Source organism: Echinops telfairi, unplaced genomic scaffold (genome assembly GCF_000313985.2).
Source record: "Echinops telfairi isolate 266 unplaced genomic scaffold, ASM31398v2 ScPeMD7_6273;HRSCAF=7185, whole genome shotgun sequence".
NCBI classification, from domain to species: Eukaryota; Metazoa; Chordata; class Mammalia; order Afrosoricida; family Tenrecidae; genus Echinops; species Echinops telfairi.
In genome coordinates, this window is record NW_022110173.1 from 1,784,244 (window position 1) to 1,803,248 (window position 19,005).

Below are 19,005 nucleotides of genomic sequence, written 5' to 3' on the forward strand. Positions count from 1 at the left end.
AAAAAGCCAGATAATAAGAGATAATAGTTATAAAGCCCTTGATATATATCAGTGTGTGCCCTATAAAATGTTAGCGTTATATTCTACCTCCTACATGTCTTTGCATTTCTTATCCAAGTTTTTAAAAGGATTAATTTTAAATTCATTGCTAGCTTAATCAAAAGCAAAATTTTCCTTTATTAAATATGCACAAATGGTTCTCCTCACTTTATTTTAAAGATACACTAATGAAACCAAATGAATTAATTTTTTTCTATAGTCAATGAATAATTGAGGAATAAAAGTTGGTTTTAATTTGATTACTGCTTAAAATGATGTCAGCAAACTAAAAGGCTATATAATGTCCCCTCATAGAAATATTTTTTTCTTATTTTTTTCTTAGGTTGAATAGGGTTGGGCTTTGGTGCTAATGAAACGAGCATCCATCACATAGATAGTTTGTATGACTCTTTGCCCCCACTCATGTCTATAAACATATCTTTTTAATAGTTTTAAGATCTGTGGGACCTTGCTGCTGCTTTTCCAAATAAAGAATATGTTAAGATTCTGCTCTAGCAACCCCCAAATTTTTTGATTTGTATTTAAAACATTGTTTTGGGTTTGGGGATACACCTTGAACAAAGAACAGTGAATTGGATCGTTTTTGATTCTACAGTTTGAAACAGCAATGTTCTCTCTGTTCTAAAGAAGTAACATTTGAGCCACTTTACTAGCTTAATAGTGGCCTAACCTTTTAAAAACTAGGAAGCTTATTTACTCTTTTAAAAAGATGAATTATTAGTGTGCTTTGTTTGCATTTGGCAAGCAAAGATTCTAAATTTAGAGTCTTTTGAACTGCTGTGAACAAAAAGTTGTTAGATCAAGCAGGCTGTTATTTATGTTGTCCCTTTCACCCAATTTGGACAACAAATATCAAAATCAGAAAATTCAGTTATTAAATCCAGGTGCTTGTGACATGTTTCAAGTAGTGAAACTACTCACTGTATCTAGTTTGGGATAGACAGAGGGGAGATACTACTATCACTATCATGCGTGCACACTAACAGAAGATATGCAATTAGTTGATAAAGTAGTACAAATCTCTTTAGAATAGTAAAAATGTATTGGGGGCATAATTTGAAACCTTGCAGCAATTGCAAATATATTTATATATATATATAGAGAGAGAGTAAGAATGTAGAATATTGGAGGACTTAGTACAGTAGGTTAAATTGAAGAATGTCGTATAAAAATATTTGGGTTTATTGCCTTCCTTTTATGCCTGTGTCTTTTTCTACTGATTTAATGTTTATTGTTCTAGAGTGAGCATATTAACTGTTAGAAAGGAATGGGAAAGCAGCTCTTATCTGATGCAAAGAGTTCCACAGACTGGTGACATTGGCCCTGGATGTATTTAGTGGATTTCTACTGTGCACCTAATTTATAAAAGTATTGTTATTTTTTTATTAATTATAAATTTGGTGTAACCATTTCATAGGGTTACACAGCTATCCAGTTGTGCATGTCTAATGTAATTTTACATATGAATGTATGAATTACTTGTCTTATTCATGTTGATACAGCCTCACTCCATGGTGCATCCGTGTGGGGGGACCCCAACATACCCAGAATCACAGATACTTTTCCAAACTATTCATGAGCGTCCAGTTTCTTTTTCACCACCTCCTACCTGTCCACCGAAGGTAGCCACTTCCCAGCGGCGTAAGAGCACCTCCTTCTTGGAAGCCCAAACTCGCCACTTCCAACCCCTGCTGAGGACTGTTGGCCAAACTCTTCCACCTGGTAGCAGCCCAACTAACTGGACACCAGAGACGGTAGTAATGTTGGGTTCAACTGCCAGTAGAATAACTGGCGAGCCATGTGAGATACAGGTCCATCCTATGTTTGAACCAACTCAAGTTTACAGTGACTGTAGAGCTGGACTAGCACCTCCAGAAGAAGCTCGCTATTTCATTCCTCAGGAAACAGTGTATTTAGCAGGGGTACATTACCAGGCACAGGTGGCAGAACAATATGATGGCATTGCATACAACTCATCAGTACTGTCAAGTCCTATGAAGCAGATATCTGAACAGAAGGCAGTACAAGGGGGCCCTCCAAGTTCTGTCTTTGAATTTCCACCTGCACAGGCTTTCCTGGTAGGACACCTTCAGAACTTAAGATTAGATTCTGGAGTGAGTCCAGGATCTCCCCTCTCTAGTATTTCTGCACCTATCAGTACAGATGCTGCACGTTTGAAATTCCACCCTGTCTTTGTTCCTCATTCTGCACCTGCTGTATTAAGTCATAACAATGAGGGCAGAAGCAATTGTGTATTTGAATTCCATGTTCACACACCAAGCTCTTCTTCAGGAGAAGGAGGCGGAGTTGTACCTCAGCATGCCTACCGAAATTGGCAGGTTGCAGTGGACTTGAATCAGGATGAACCACCTCCTCAAACAGCTGGATTACATGGCCGCCTACAGCCTGTGACTGAAGAACAGCATAATTACCGTTCCCCAGAATTGAACATTTCTGTGGCAGAGCCTGCTGGGCAGAACTGGCCAATAGGAAGCCCAGAATATTCCAGTGATTCCTCACAAATTACTTCTTCAGATCCCAGTGATTTTCAGTCACCTCCCCCTACAGGGGGAGCAGCTGCGTCTTTTGGCTCTGAAGTCTCATTGCCCTTTATCCGTCTGCCTCAGACATTGTTACAAGAACCCCCACTTTTCTTCTGTTTCCCCCAAGGAACCACATCTCAGCAGGTCTTAGCTGCTTCATATCCTACAGGAGGATCTTCACTCCATCCACAGGTTATAGGAAAACTTCCACAATTATTTTAAACTACCTTATTATTCACTGCTACATTTAAGTTCTCTCCTTTCCTTGAATCATGGATGTATGTGGAACACTGTTTAATTTTATTAGTAGAGTTTTCCCATCTTTTGGGGGGTTTAAACTGCTTGTACCGAAGAATAAAACATGAGACAGTACCTAATTTACCTATAATATGTGCAGACCATTGGAAAATGAATCATTAAAACCTAGAATTTTAGTCATCTTACTCTTCAAAAATCACTCATTCATATCCATTTCTTAAGATATTTTTGACTAGTAATGAAAACGCAAGTGTCTATAATGTAAGGTTAACTTGGCACTGATTATTTAGGAATAATAGTAATATGAAGTTTTTTTCCCCTACAAAATAGAAATTTAGAGAGCAATTTCAGATTACTATTAAGAATACACAAAATCTTTATTAGTTGTCAAAATCTTTATTAGTTATGTAGAGGAATCTTAAAACCAGTAAGAAGGAGGCAGTCTAAGGATTTACCTTAACAAACGAAGATACCTTATTGAAATGGCAGCAGTCACATCACTGCATTATTTGTCCAAATAAGATGTTAATCCACAAAAGAAAGGTCTAATTCTAATTTTCAGCAACTAAGTTGGAATCTAATTGGTGATGCTTTTATTTTTGTGTTAAGAATTCTTGGTACATGTTACAAGCTAAAAACAAACTATCTGGGGTCTTGTTGTTCTTAACAAATTTAAATACAGTGATTTATGTACATACGCACATACACATTTTTTTGCAAATAAAGACAAAAGTATGCAAAATAATCATGAAAGAAGTCAAAACATGGAGTTACTATTGACTACTTTATATATTCCCTTGATATATTTTGTCAAATGTATGCTTTTGAGGAAATCTGTACAGGAGAATATGCAATTGTATATTAAAAACTTACTTGGATTATGAAACATTCTAAGTCTTCATAAAAAGTACCAGATGTTCTTACGTTTTACATATATTTTCACCCCATCAGGGACATAGAAACTCCCCAAAATATATATAAAGTAACAATTTATAATACTATGAGATGGGAAAAATCCAGAAACTTGAAAACTGTGTTCTATGGGAATGTATTGTACTCACATGTCATAATCCCTAGTGCAAATCTTAATGTATATTGCTGGCCATTCTCCTTTAAGCATTCCAAAGTCTATTACATATAAAACAGGGTGTCATTTGTAGCATGAATGAATACTTAATAGCAGGTAGCTGCCCCAAGTAAGCTTCAAAGAACCCCTTCTTAACTGAACTGGACCTTTTTATTTCCTTAACTTACCTGCCTGCTCCATCTCACTTTCTCGTGTCAATTTATTGAACTTTTAGACATCTTAGTATGATGTAATCTAGGTCAGGTTTTCTTACCCTCACCACTATTCTCATTTTGGACTGGTGATTTCTTTGTTGTGGGAATCTGTTCAGTGCACTGTTGGATGCTTAATAGGATCCTTGGCCTCTATCCATTAGACGCCACGAGCACAAACTCCCCAGTTATGGCCACCAAAATAAAGGCAGCATGACACTACAAGAAGTAGCAAAAGCTAGCATTGGTTTTTATCAGGTACCTTTTTAAAAAATTATTTGTCCAGATAAAAAATTATTTCACACTGATCATCTTGTCACTTTTTTCCTGATAATTATATTTCTAATGACAATTTCATTTGACTCTTGCTACTATAACAGCCAATGTTAATTTTGTTTTATTTTGCCTGGGACATAGAATATGTTTCATGATATGATCCCTCTCTAAATTCTTATTATAAAAAGATGCCCCAGCGACCTTTCTTTCTATATATACTCAATCAAGCTAATGTTTCATTTTGTTCATGCAAATTTTTAGACATTTATTGCAAAAGCCTGTCAACTGTACACTTAACCTTCCATGCACTTCTTTAATTTGTTTTGTTCACTTTCCTTCAGGCACAGGGGCAGAGCCAGGGCCAGCCACCCTCAAGTAGCTTACCAGCGATGCCACCTTCTCAACCTATACAGCATCCTCAGCAGGTGAGAGCAACGTGTTGCTGGATTTTATGGCTTCACAGTGGCTAAAGCACTGTTACATCTTTCATGAATTTGATTCCTGATACTGAGTGGCTTGCTAAGTTTTTGAAAGGAAAATTAAGAGTTAATATATCTCTAGTAGCATTTTAGAAAATCTTATTTTGCTATATATTTTAAAATGTAATAAATTAGATGTACATTAACATTTCAAAGCATCGCTGTTACTGATCTTTTACAAATTTATTTGTCTTAGGTGATTATGCATAAAATACTGTAATACAAAGAATATCAATTTGTTTTATTTATGTGTGTGACTTGTTACTTAATGAGCATTTTGGCATTGTTTTCTTTGTGCTTTTCTCTTAACAACCTTCTAGCTTTCCTTTCTTCATTATTTCTGATCTGCCATATGATGAAGTATCAGATTTTATCTGAGAGGCACTGAATGAAAGCTTATAAACAAGTGGTTTGGGGATCTTTTTGTTTTAAAAAAAATCTTAAACTTCTGATTTGAAATTATACAAATTCCACTAGATCCAGGGAACTCAAAATTTAGTGCAGTGAATTCATTCAGCATCACAAGCTGACAAACTGATCATTCTAAAAATTCCTGTAGTTCATAACTTACTTTTATGTTATCTTGTGAAAGTTAAATGTTCTGGGTTGCACACAGTTCTTTTATAAATTGAGGGCTTAGTTTTAATCTTGTAAACATAAATAGCATGCTGTATTTAAAATAAGCCACAGCATAAAAGTATCTAATATGAAAACATCACTAAATTGGAAATTATTTTTATTACAGAGATTGCAATCTACACCCTCCTCGCCTCCCAGAAAGTCAGCTACCTTAATTTTTTTAACCTGACAGTTATAGAATAGTAAGTGCACGCACAAATTTTGCAATATAAAAAAGAAATTTGTTGGAAAAAGAAAAACAGCACATGTAATTTATATTCTTATTAGTGGCTGATAATAAAAAATAAATCAAACTTGAGGTTGGCAAAACATATGACTAATTAAATTTAATCATTGTCATATATAGATTCAGATACCTGTAAGGCAGGTGGATGAATTGGATTTCTGCATGTCTTGATTACGAAAAATAGTCATTTATAGCCCTTAGGTAAACATACAGCCATAGGAACATGTTAATATCTTAAAACCAAATCCTTATATTTTATTCACAGACACAGGGAATGCAGCAAGCAGCCCCTCCTCAGCAGATGATAGTGCAGTATTCACTTCCACAGCCACCGGCCTCCAGTGAGGTCACTGAATGTGTACAGCCAGTGCAGCAGCCGCAAGCTCCACAGGTCTTGCCTCAAGCATCAACTGTAAAACAGGTAAACTCTTAGTTTCTGAAATGATACTAAAACTTGTCCTTATGTGTTAATAGGTATTTTTCTTCTCTTTTAATGGTGAAATTTCTACTGAAGAGGGTTTATATCAAGGCAATAAAATGAACTAAAAGTTGCTTCTTTTGCACATATGCATTGGTTAATATAAATGTGTGCACACTGACAGCGATTATCCAAAGATGTTGAACATTTATCTTTGTCTAAAATAGATTTGACAAGTAATGAAACTACTGAAGGAGCCCTGGTGGCACAGTGGTTCAATTGCTATATGAAAGGTCAGTGGTGTGAACCCACCAGCGAATAGGCCAAAAAAAAAAAAAAAAATGTGGCAATCAGCGTCTGTCAGGGTTAACACTCTAAAAACTGAAAACATAGGGTAGAAATAGCATGAATGGCATTACGTTGTGGGCATTGCAATGACATGAAACAAATGTGTATGAAGAGTTAAGTAGAAAACGGGTGTGTTATTGTTTTTAAGGTAGACATACTTGGAAACCCTAAGGAACCAGGCACTTCTGCTCTACCACATAGGGTCTCTGCGTCAGAATTGCTCCAATGACAGTAGCGGGGTTTTTTTTTGGTTAGAGCTTATGAGTTAAATAAAGGTATTTTGATTTGAATCATCTGGCTTTCTTTAGATTTGTGGTTTATATCTACTATTTGTGGTTTGCTACTGTCCTGCATTTTCATGAAGATTTCTCTACATGAAACTGACAACAGTGACACTTAAAATGTCTAACGTCGTCATCTGACTCCCTCATAGTCTACTGCCATTATTCATATAGGTATCAGTTCTTTAATCCCTAAAAGCACCCTGGTGGAAGTATGCTTTTCTGAATGATCTTTCTTCAGTTTTTTTCATTGGTACCTTTTGTGCTTATGTGTTTTGGCACAATGTACTGTTACCATATTTCATTGCATATGAGTTGTGATTCATTTAAGATGTTCCCATTTTTATAGATGTTAAAATGGTAGAGGCCAGGGTTTGCATCCCATAATCAATGGAGTATGGTAATTACATGTATTTTTGTACAGCTTTGTTAGGTAGAATCAAGAATTTTAGTAGCAGACCTTAGTATTCTAGTGAGAAGGAATTAAATTCCACTGCTGAATAGAAGTTATAGATTTAATGATAGCAAACCTGTTGTCTGTGAATTGTGGTATGTGAAACATAGCTCAATGCTATTAAAAGAAAATACTCTTAGAACCCTTTCCTTTTTATAGTTGAACAAAAAAGTATTAGAAAAATATCCTGCAATCCAAAGTGTAGCCAATAGCCGTCTAATCTAGCAACCTTTGTCTCCTGCTATCCTTTCCCTTTTCTTATATTCATATTAGCTTACACTAATGTATGCAGGGGTATTATGTTTTTCATTCTTTTTTGGCTAATATATAAACCTTGCTTTGGCCATCTTGCTTTCTAAAAAAGTCTCTATCTTTTGTTTTTATTTACTTTCCCAGCTTCCAGTTTCCCAGCCAGTACCAGCTGTTCAAGGCGAACCTAAGATCCCAGTTGCAACACAACCCTCAGTTGTTCCAGCCCACTCTGGTGCTCATTTCCTCCCTATGGGACAGCCACTCCCTGCTTCCTTACTTCCTCAATACCCTGTCTCTCAAATTCCCATACCAACTCCTCATGTATCTGCAGCTCAGACGGGTTTCTCATCCCTTCCCATCACAATGGCAGCTGGCATTAATCAGCCTCTGCTTACCTTGGCTTCATCTGCTATAGCAGCTGCAATCCCAGGGGGATCAACTGTCGTTCCTAGTCAACTTCCAACCCTTCTGCAGCCTGTGACTCAGCTGCCAAGTCAGGTTCACCCACAGCTCCTGCAACCAGCAGTTCAGTCCATGGGAATACCAGCTAACCTTGGACAAGCTGCTGAGGTTCCACTTCCCTCTGGAGATGTTCTGTACCAGGTATTGTGCTAGCTAGTTCTAAAAAAGGGTACCAGAGGGTTTGGTTCTAATAGTAAATTATCAAGGACTTGAAACCCTAGTAATTGAATATCAGAATAACTATCAATAACAAAAGCTGCTGGTAACTACTAGAGAAGGGAAAACAATCAATTTCTGGAAAAGGATAAAGCAATCATATGATTTTTATCCTATCTTTATTTCAAGATACTGTATATACTCGAGTATAAGCCGACCCAAATATCAGCTGAGGCACCTAATTTTACTACAAATGCTGCATTAAAAATGTGCTGGAAAAACTCGACTTACACACGAGTATATACGGTTTACTTCTTGGAAGAAAAATGTTTCTTTAAGTATTTAGTGTAAACTAACTGAATGCTATGATTCATAGCGGAGTACATCAAGTTACTCTTTTTTTAATAGGCAGAGATGTCAGCATAGTATATTTCTTTTTTAAAAGGCATCAGGGTTTAGATTTAGATTAGCAGGTCATAGATGACCAGATTAACTGGTACCTTGAAGATTTTTTTCCACCGGCCATTTAAGATTGGCTAGAAAGTAAATACTGTTCTAAAAGGAATTATTAAATCTATTCCCATTAAAATTATCTCCAGGAGGGGTAAAACCAGCAGTCTAAAGTATGGTTATAGAGTCCTGTAGTCCTATACTCTGAATTGGAACCAGTCTACCATTTAATTTCAAGAATTAACTTTAAATAAATGTTCCTTGAAATACAGAAATAGAGAGATTTGGCTTCTACTCTTCTTTGCTATGTACTTTTTTTTCCTTTTCTTGTTTTGGCATGTCTTGCAATTTTGCTAATTTGATGACCCAACCTGCACTAACTCACCTTCCTCATTTCTATCACAGGGCTTCCCATCTCGACTGCCAACACAATACCCAGGAGATTCAAATATTGCTCCCTCTTCCAACGTGGCTTCTGTTTGCATCCCTTCTACAGTCCTATCCCCTCCCCTGCCCACAGAAGCACTGGCTGCACCAGGTTACTTTCCTACAGTGGTGCAGCCTTATGTGGAATCAAATCTTTTGGTTCCTGTGGGCGGTCTAGGAGGACAGGTTCAAATGCCCCAGCCAGCAGTGAGTTTAGCACAACAAGCCCCCCCTACATCCTCCCAGCAAGCAGCTCTGGAGGTAAATGGAATTACTGCATGTTTCTATATAAAATACAAATATGAGATTAAAGTGATAAATAAGAATCATTGCCTTCCCTGGTTTAGAATGTATTGGAGACTTTTAAACTAACTTCTGAATGACTTTTTCTTCCAGCAGAATGAAATGCCTATGTGGGGGCCTTGTTGCCACTGGCTGTTCTGTTGGGAAGTGAGTGTGTCTTGGGAAGATTAAACTTGTTAGCACTTCACTTCTCTAGCTAGTACTTTAGGCAATATTCTTACCGTTTCACAGATTCTTGCCATTTGGCAGTCATAAAAGTATCTTATCTTGCTGTGCTCCCAGGAGTCATTTTTGCCCTACTGGGAGAAAGTTCTGAATCATCTTCACACTTTGCTCTGCCTGCCCTATTGCACAGTTCTGGTAAGATGCTGGCTGCATGGCAAGTTGTAGTGTCACACTGCCTAGCAAATATGTTGGCTGATCTCATCATGCAGTCTTATTATACAAGATAGTACTGGCTTTAGAAATTTCTTGGAATTTAAGACCACTACCTCTGTGCTGAAAATTAAAAATCACTAGTAAGTTTAGTGCTTCTATGATTTAAGGGAGGGATAAGAAAAAAGAAAAACAAGTAGTTTATTGGGGATGATGGCTGATGAAAGCATGTACTACCAAGATTTCGATTATCTTTTCCATTCACAGAGTACCCAGGGAGTTTCTCAGGTTACTCCCCCAGAGCCAGTTCCAACAGCACAGCCACAACCTACCCAGCTTACCACATTGGTCTCCTCTGTAGACAGGTATGTGAAGCTAAAATTCTCATTCTTTGATTATATATAGGATGGTGTAAAACTTCAAAATAGCAGACTATAAGCTTCACTAGAAACCACTTTTTTTTTTTTAAGTGCACATTCAGATGTTGCTTCGGGTTTGAGTGATGGCAATGAGAACATCCCATCTTCCAGTGGTAGGCACGAAGGGAGAACTGCAAAACGGCATTATCGAAAGTCTGTAAGAAGTCGTTCTCGTCATGAAAAGTCTTCACGTCCAAAATTAAGGATATTGAATGTAAGTATTGCTGCTTTTCTATGGGCTTCATAAAATAATCATCTTATAATAAAAGACTTTTATTGCTGTTTGACTTTACATTGCTTCAGTGGGAGATAAATGAGTAATCGAGAGGCAGATAACTTTTTCAATGGTTTATTTGCTATACTAGTTTAAGAAACATAAGTGACAGTGGTTCAAGTGTTTCCTAAGGCATAAATTCAAGGGCTATTGTGCATTGCCATCTCAAACTTTAATAAAACCATTTTCATAATTGAGAATGGCCTTCTGAGATGAAATATCTTCTCTCCCACCCCTGCCTCCCGCTTAGGTTTCAAATAAAGGAGACCGAGTAGTAGAATGTCAATTAGAAACTCACAATCGAAAAATGGTCACCTTCAAATTTGACCTAGATGGTGACAACCCTGAAGAGATAGCAGCAATTATGGTATGTATGCACTTGGAGTTCTAAATTCTACCTTAGTACTTGATTTTATTATCTACCACTATAGGCAAATATGCTGTATTTTGTTATTTGTTCTAATAATTACATATTTATTTCATTTTAACTAACATATCAAGCTTGTGATTTACAGATGGTTTTTTCAAGGGTATATGTTTAAGTATTGGAGTTGTTTAAAAAGCAGAACCAATGAGCTTCCCAATAAATAATAATACAATTAGGGCAGATGTTATGAAAGTGGTTGATGGGTAACTTAATATTTGTGAAGCCTTACATTAATAGACTAACATTACATTTCTTTTGCAGGTGAATAATGACTTTATTCTAGCCATAGAAAGAGAGTCATTTGTGGATCAAGTGCGGGAAATTATTGAAAAAGCTGATGAAATGCTCAGTGAGGATGTCAATGTGGAGCCAGAAGGTGACCAGGGATTGGAGAGTCTTCAAGGAAAGGATGACTATGGTTTCTCAAATTCTCAAGTAGGTTCACCGGTCTTGAAGTAAAATAAGTTTCCATGCAAAACTATTCTGTGAGATCACCACTTCGTGTCTATTAACTGAGATGATCAAATATTCGTATTGTTATTGCATGTCAGCATTTGTTTTGACTACTGTTTGAGGCTGCATTTGAGAATCAATTTTTTTGTTGTTGTTGTAGAAATTGGAAGGAGAGTTTAAACAACCAACTCCTGCATCTTCCATGCCACAGCAAATAGGTGAATTACTTTTCTTTCCATATTGGCTCTTATCATTAGGAAGCTGTGTGCTAATAATGAAACCTTGCAGCCTCCTATTGGTAACAAAATAGATAGTATAATGTTTTTAAGTGGTTTGCTTCTTTTTGGCTAGGTGTTCCAACCAGTTCTTTAACTCAAGTTGTTCATTCTGCGGGAAGAAGGTTTATAGTAAGTCCTGTGCCAGAAAGCCGATTACGAGAATCACAAGTTTTCACCAGTGAAACCTCAGATACGGGTAAGAAATTGATTCTGGCACATACTGAGGCAAATCACCCATCATCTCTGTTGTGTTTGGAGGTTTTTTCATCAAGCAGAAGTCCATAGAGTAGAATGATGAGGTTATAACATGTGAAGGAGGAGAACAGATAATGACTAGAGGGATTCAAGAGAGCCCAAAAGGACAGTCATACAAGATACTGGTCAGTGTGTATTTCTTTTTCCAATTAGTAGTATTAGGTAGGCTTCAGGGTTACTCTGTTTGGAGGGAATTTTATTTTGTTTTCAGAAATAGATGCTCATACCAAATCAACAACTGCTGTCAAGTCAGTTTCAACTCATGGTGACTCTAGGGTGTCAGAGTAGAAGTGTTTTCCAAAGGTCTGTCATTCACCTTTCTTTTGAACTTCTGAGTAGGCTCAAATTTCCTGGCTTTCACTTAGCAGCCCAGTACCCAACTGTTGGTAATACTCAGGGACAGATACTCCTAGAAGTTAAACTATTTTTGATTATGCTACAGTTTTAAAGCCTCTCGTTTTCTTGGGAGCAACTGTAAACTGCCTTGTTGGGAATCTAAAAATAAGTTGTCAAGGCAGTCTTTTGAATCTACCCTTTTAAAATGGCCTATTCTTATTTTTTATTGTCATTTTTTTCTTTTATAGTTGCCGCCTCTACATCTCAGGGCCCTGGAATGAATTTGTCACACTCTGCTTCATCCCTCAGCCTACAGCAGGCCTTTTCTGAACTTAAACATGCCCAAATGACAGAAGGACCCAATACAGCACCTCCAGATTTCAGTCAGAAAGGACCAACATTTCCAGTAGTACCTCCTCCCATGAGTAACATTACTGGAGTCCCAACCACAGGAGTAGCCACATCATCAGTGTCAGTCCCTACCACTGACATACCCACATCAGTAATTCAGTCTGAGGTTATGGTACCCACTGAAAAAGGGATTACTCAGATTGTAGTAACTTCAAGTGGTCTCCCTCCACCATCTGTGTCTGAGTCACCAATACTTACCAGTGTGGTTTCAAGCATCACAGCACCTACTGTTGTCTCAGTATCTACAGCATCGCAGGCCGTTCTGGCCCCCACATGTGGGAGTACTGTTGCTAGTACAGGCACTCTCCCATCTGTAACAGTTTGCACAGCTTCCACCCCTGCAATCAGCAGCACTACTGCCCCAGATGCTAAGCCTCCAACTGTATTATCTCAGCAGGCTGCAAGCAGTACTACTGGAGTAGCCACACCAACATCAGTTTCCACCATTACTTCGTTTCCAAGCATAGCTTCACAGCCATCCCTTCAACTTAGCAGCAGCAGCTCTGCTCCTACACTAGCTGAAACAGTGGTGGTCAGTGCACACTCATTAGATAAAACATCTTATAGCACTGCCACTGGGCTGGCTTTGCCCCTCTCTACACCATCCTCTTCCTCTGGTCCAGGAGTATCTAGCTCTGTTACCCAACCTGGTGGGATACATCCTTTGATTGTCCCATCAGCTGTAGCTTCTGCTCCTGCCCTTCCCCAAGCAACTGGACCTGGTGCCACACCTTTATTACCCCAAGTACCCAGTGTCCCACCATTGGTACAACCTGTTGTCAATGTGCCTGCTGTACAGCAGACACTAATTCATAGCCAACCTCAACCAGCTTTGCTTCCCAATCAGCCCCATAGTCACTGTCCTGAAATAGATGCTGATGCACAACCCAAAGCTGGAATTGATGACATAAAGACTCTGGAGGAAAAGCTGCGGTCTCTCTTTAGTGAGCACAGTTCATCTGGAACTCAACATGCCTCTGTGTCACTGGAGACATCACTAGTAGTAGAGACCACTGTCATGCCAGGTGCCCCAACCACTGCTGTTGCACCAAGCAAGCTCATGACTTCCACTACAAGTAGTTGCTTGCCACCAACTAGTTTGCCATTAGGAGCAGCTGGATTGCCAGTGGTCACACCTGGGCAAGTTTCTACCCCAAGCAGTTATATTTCAGCCCCAGTCAGCACTACAGCAGGAGTGAAACCTGGAACTACTCCCTCAAAACCACCTTTAACCAAGGCTCCGGTAAGATCCATCGGAGTTTGATTTTTAAAGGTGCCTTACAGCAGGAAACTCAATTATTTATTGAATAAATAATTGAGTGATCTCAATTATTTATTGAATAAATAATTGAGTGATTTTAGGAGGCTGTGTATTAGGTATTGTAAACAGTGTTTTTATATTTTTAACAAAGGGTTACTTTTCATATTGAATTATGACGGATTTTTAGAGGTTAATTTTAGTTATACTGCACTATTTGCTATGCATACATTTCTGTAAAATGCAAGCATTTCTTCCTAATCTATAATTCAAAGGGGAGCTAATTACTTCTGGCAACAGTTCACAATCTTAGATTCGGTGAGATTTTTTTTTTTTTAATGTTTTCTGATGTGTATAAATGTATAATTTTGGGTTTACAAAAATATTCATTTGGTGGTGAAATTAATAGGAAGGAGAAAAGATTATAATGCTAGACATAAAATACCTAGTATATATTCTATAATTCTGCTGTGATGGCAAATAGCAAGGCTATATTTTGTCTAGTGTACTGTATAGTCATCTTTCTACATTGCCACTGGTAAAATACTCTTTTTTTTAATAAGATAATACAGAGACTTCACTCAGAAATCCTAGTATTAGATTTCTGATGATCTTTATTAAATAAGCAAACAATGACTTATTTTCTTAGAAAAATCTTAACAAAAACCTAATAATACTGTATCAAAGAAGTGACTTAGTATCTATAATGTGCTGCACATATATATGTAATGTATTTCCTATTTTCTTTTAAAAATATCCTTTGCTATATTTTACACATTTTATAGGTCTGTCATAGAGGCTCCTATAATAGTACCAATGGTTCTAATATCCTTTATTTAAGAGAGTCCCCAGAGTATAACCTAGGTGACAAACGATCTTATGTACAGTTTTTATTCTTATGCTTCTGAATTCAGACTAGATTATTTGGTCTTTAAGTGTGCCATCTCTGCTATTCATGTGTCTGGAAACTAAATTTACTTTCATTGTTTATAGGTGCTGCCAGCAGGTACTGAACTCCCAGCTGGCACTCCACCTAGCGAGCAGCTGCCACCTCTTCCGGGACCTTCACTAACACAGGTGCCCCAAGACTTAGCAGACTTTTTGCTCTGTGGCTCCTATTTCTTTACAAAACTTGTTTAAATTCTCCATTGCATGATTTTGACTTGCCATTTGGCTTTGAGTTAATAGTACCTTACTCAGTGGTCTAGTGGGATCTATTCTCTTGATTTGAGGGCTTTGGACTATGTTCTCAAGGGAGAGTCAGGATTGGCACAATAGAATCCTAAAAATTTATCTTGTACTTCTTAATATGGTGAACAGTGTCGGACAAAGCCGACATAGCTATCTAAGTACCAACTTCATTCATTGGAACAAAAGAGAAGGAAAGAGACCCAAGAATGGGAGAAGGACTCTGGACTGCAGGACTAATTGTCTTTATGAACCGCTGCTTCCTCTTCCTTGAGACAGGAACGACTAGATGGGTTTTTTTATTTCTTTCCTTTTTTAAAGGTTTGGACAGAAGAGTAAGTTTATTCAAACCCCGGGGCAGGCAGGGGTTGTTAAACAAAAATCACATTCTAGGGGTTCAGTGCATGTAGCAGCCTTGACTGCTGCTGGATTGTCCTTAAGCTGACTTTAATAAATTAATAAATAAAGACCACCCTAGTGCATCAAAACAATGCATTTTCCATTTGCTATTTAAAATTAAAGACAATAATTTTTTTTAAAAAACTTAAGGAATTCACAATCAATTGCCCAACTCATTCAGATGCCATCAAATGTGTGGAGGTCACATATAATGGGTGACGTTCATCTTCAAAGCTTAGTTGTCTTCCACACAGTGTAAAATACCCACAGTTCCAAATATGAAGAGACACAGACCATCTCCTTGGGGAATTCCCCAGGACAGTAGAGGTGCCCGAGCTATTCTTCAGTCAAATTGACACAGCCCCCTGTGTAAAGTATTTCCCGTCTTGTTTCAATACTGTCATTGAAAGGCCAAGAATCAGTCTGAGAAGCTACCAGATGGAGTCTTTCTGGAGACGTGGAGATAGAAACAGCCGTCAAATCATTAATCCTATAATCAAACATTCTCCCTTCTTGGGCATACCTCTTCAGGACGGGAATGCGGTTTGCTATTAGAACCTGATAGCATTCTCCTTTAAGATTGTCTAAGACGTTTTTCTCATGTATTTCTTAATATCCATCAGTCACCGTTTGGTCAATCTCTACCATCGTGACCATCTCTGGTTTCAGTTTCACTATTTCGCATAATATGCCCCTATCTTTACCTCCCAGAATCAGTACATCTTTGCTAGGATAATCTTTTCCATTGCCCATAATGGCCCAGGTATACGCCAAGTCACCCTGCCAAATTGACATCTCTGCTGAGGATGAGAATATTTCCAAATTACTTGGAGAGTAGAATTTTAAGGTTCTGATAAGGTGAATCCTCATCATACACCACCTCGCCGATGTCATACTCCACCAGGCACTCGTCGATGGCTATTCTTCAAACAATGAGTGATTTGCACTTCACCCTTGCAGTACTTCCCTGATTTCAGTTCTCTCATTCGTTCTTCTATTTTGTTCAGAAGACTGTCAAGTTCTTTGTTGCCTTGCGCATCACTGTCGTAACTGAATGTCCAGCAACGCTACTCTGGGGGGGTAAATTCTGAAATTGGCAAAGCTGCCATTTTTGTTGGTGTAGGTTGCTAAGTAGCCATAGTCTTGGCAGGTGTGCACCGACTCAGTCATTCCCTGCTCCTGCAAAATGGACTGCAAGCCTTTGAGAATGGTTTTGCCATCAGCAGCCTTCTGGGTCCCCTGCCCCAGCAATCCAGAGTTGAACTCACCATCCGCCCCCACCACCCCGCGCAGTCACCCTCATTTCCTCACCCCTGGCCCTCCAGTCATTTCCAGGGCATTTGCGCGCCCCCCACCATGTCGGGGTACAGGGAGGACAGATTCTTTATTCTTTAAGAATCCAGACTTAAATGAACCTATTGAAACTAGAAGAGTCCCCCAGACTATAACCCCATATATTGCTATTCAAACCTTGAATTTGAAACTATCACCTTCAAACTAAATAACCGTTTAGCCCAACAAGTAAAGATGGGTGGTCACCTTTGAATATTTTGCTGCTTTTGAAAAATAAAGTTATTTAATCTTACAGTTGAGAAGGTTGACTGAGGATAAAACGGGGAGATACAACAAATAGAAATGAAATGGCTAAAATAGAAATAGCAAGACTTTTAGCAAAATGTGAAGAATGTCTCTGATTATATTTAGAAAATACAATGGGAACCATTTTAGCTCTGTATATTTTTTGCCAATTATCACAGTTTTGAAAATTGGACCAAAAGTTTAGCTAAACTAAGATACTTCATAGTTATTTTGTTTGTAATCTTACAAGTTATCTAGTGCTACTCTAACAGAAATAGCATAAATAATGGCTTTAGTAAGAAATTTTATTTTCTCACACCATCTTCAGGAGGCTCTGATTCAGGGTGCTGGCTCTTCAGCTTTCTCTCTGTTGACTCTGGTGGAAGGTCCTTGTCTGTTCTGAGCTTCTACTTGAGGGCTATCTTCATGTAGCTTGGCATCTCTCTTCCCCCATTTGCTTCTCTAATAGGCTCTTGTTATATTTTTAAGCCATAAGACACAGCATTCATCCTGCCTCATTAATATAACAGAGACAACCCATTCACAATGGGATTATCATCATAAAATAGTTGGGGTTGGGGACACTGGGGCAGAGACCGCAAGTAAACTTACAACAGTAATATTGTTGCAAGCCACCTGAGAAGCATTTGATAGTATAATTTTTTCATAACTTATATGAAATAAAAGTTAAGGTGACACTTTTTTAGAGAAATCTTTCTTTTCTTATCATTTTATTGAGGGATCGTACAATTCTTATCCCATTCCATACATACATCCATTGTGTCAAGCACATTTGTACATTTGTTGCCATCATGATTCTCCAAACATTTGCTTTCTACTTGAGCCCTTGATATCAGCTCATTTTTCCCCTCCCTCATGAACCCTTGATAATTTATAAATTATTATTATTTTGTCATATCTCACACTGTCTGACATCTCCCTTCACCCACTTTTCTGTTGTCTATCCCCCAGGGAGGAGGTTATATGTAGATCCTTGTACTCGGTTCCACCTTTCTACACCACCTTCCTTCTACCCTCCAGGTATCGCCACTCTCACCACTGGTCCTGAAGGGATCATCTGTCCTAGATTCCCTGTTTCCAGTTCCTATCGGTACCAATGTACATCCTCTGGTCTAGCCAGATTTGTAAGGTAGAATTGGGATCATGATAGTGGGGTGAGTAAGCATTTAAGAACTAGACGTAAGTTGTATGTTTCTTTGGTGCTACCCTGCACCCTGACTGGCTCGTCTTCTTTCTACGACCCTTCAGTAAGGTGGTGTCCAGTTTCCTACAGATAGGCTTTGGGTCTTTACTCTGCATTTAGCCTCATATACAATAGGATTTTTTGTTCTTTGATGACTGGTACCTGCTCCCTTTGACACTTCGTGATCGCATAGGTTGGTGTGCTTCTTCCATGTGTGCTTTGTTGCTTCTGAGTTAGAAGGATGCTTGTTTACCTTCAAGCCTTTTAAGACCCCAGACGCTGTATCTTTTAATAACTGGGCACCATCAGCTTTCTTTACCACATTTGCTTATGCACCCATTTGTCTTCAGCGATCGTATAGGGGAAGTGAGCACACAGTGATATGATTTTTTTGTTCTCTGATGCCTGATAACTGATCCCTGTAGCACTTCATGATCACACAGGTTGGTGTGCTTCTTCCATGTGGGCTTTGTTGCTTCTGAGCTAGATGGCAGCTTTGAATGTATTTAACAGGTCACACAGGCTGATACGCTTCTTCCATCCTTAGAGAAATCTTATAGCTTCTATTCTTTCTTGTGTAGAGCAGTAAAATTTAATCATAAACATGAGAATAGGTTCCAAATCATTGTGGAAGTAATAGATTATACGTGATCATTAACTTTGAATGAACTTTATAAAAGGCACCACATTGATAACTGTTACATCCTCTTGTTAGAAATCCAGTGCAACAAGTTTTGTTTCGTTTAGTTTTCCTTCGAATCTTGTGCATTTCTTTCATTGACTTCCAAAGGAAGTCATCTAAGGAGGTCATGGGGGTGGTCATTTCATGAAAAATATGTGT

General features: G+C 38.2%; 1 protein-coding gene and 1 pseudogene across 1 annotated transcript in view; one reads left to right on the plus strand and one right to left on the minus strand.

The window, feature by feature from the left end:
* WNK1 (WNK lysine deficient protein kinase 1) overlaps positions 1-19,005 on the plus strand; it is a 154,769-nt gene that overhangs the window by 115,640 nt on the left and 20,124 nt on the right. Inside the window, exons 11-23 of the mRNA XM_045295897.1 lie at positions 4,757-4,840; positions 6,025-6,180; positions 7,657-8,115; positions 8,986-9,267; positions 9,403-9,456; positions 9,952-10,049; positions 10,155-10,317; positions 10,628-10,744; positions 11,066-11,239; positions 11,418-11,475; positions 11,609-11,731; positions 12,375-13,780; positions 14,789-14,872. Of these exons, the coding sequence (XP_045151832.1) occupies positions 4,757-4,840; positions 6,025-6,180; positions 7,657-8,115; positions 8,986-9,267; positions 9,403-9,456; positions 9,952-10,049; positions 10,155-10,317; positions 10,628-10,744; positions 11,066-11,239; positions 11,418-11,475; positions 11,609-11,731; positions 12,375-13,780; positions 14,789-14,872 (3,258 nt within the window). The remainder of the gene's footprint in view (positions 1-4,756; positions 4,841-6,024; positions 6,181-7,656; positions 8,116-8,985; positions 9,268-9,402; positions 9,457-9,951; positions 10,050-10,154; positions 10,318-10,627; positions 10,745-11,065; positions 11,240-11,417; positions 11,476-11,608; positions 11,732-12,374; positions 13,781-14,788; positions 14,873-19,005) is intronic.
* On the minus strand, positions 15,611-17,105 carry LOC105979328 (annotated as a pseudogene).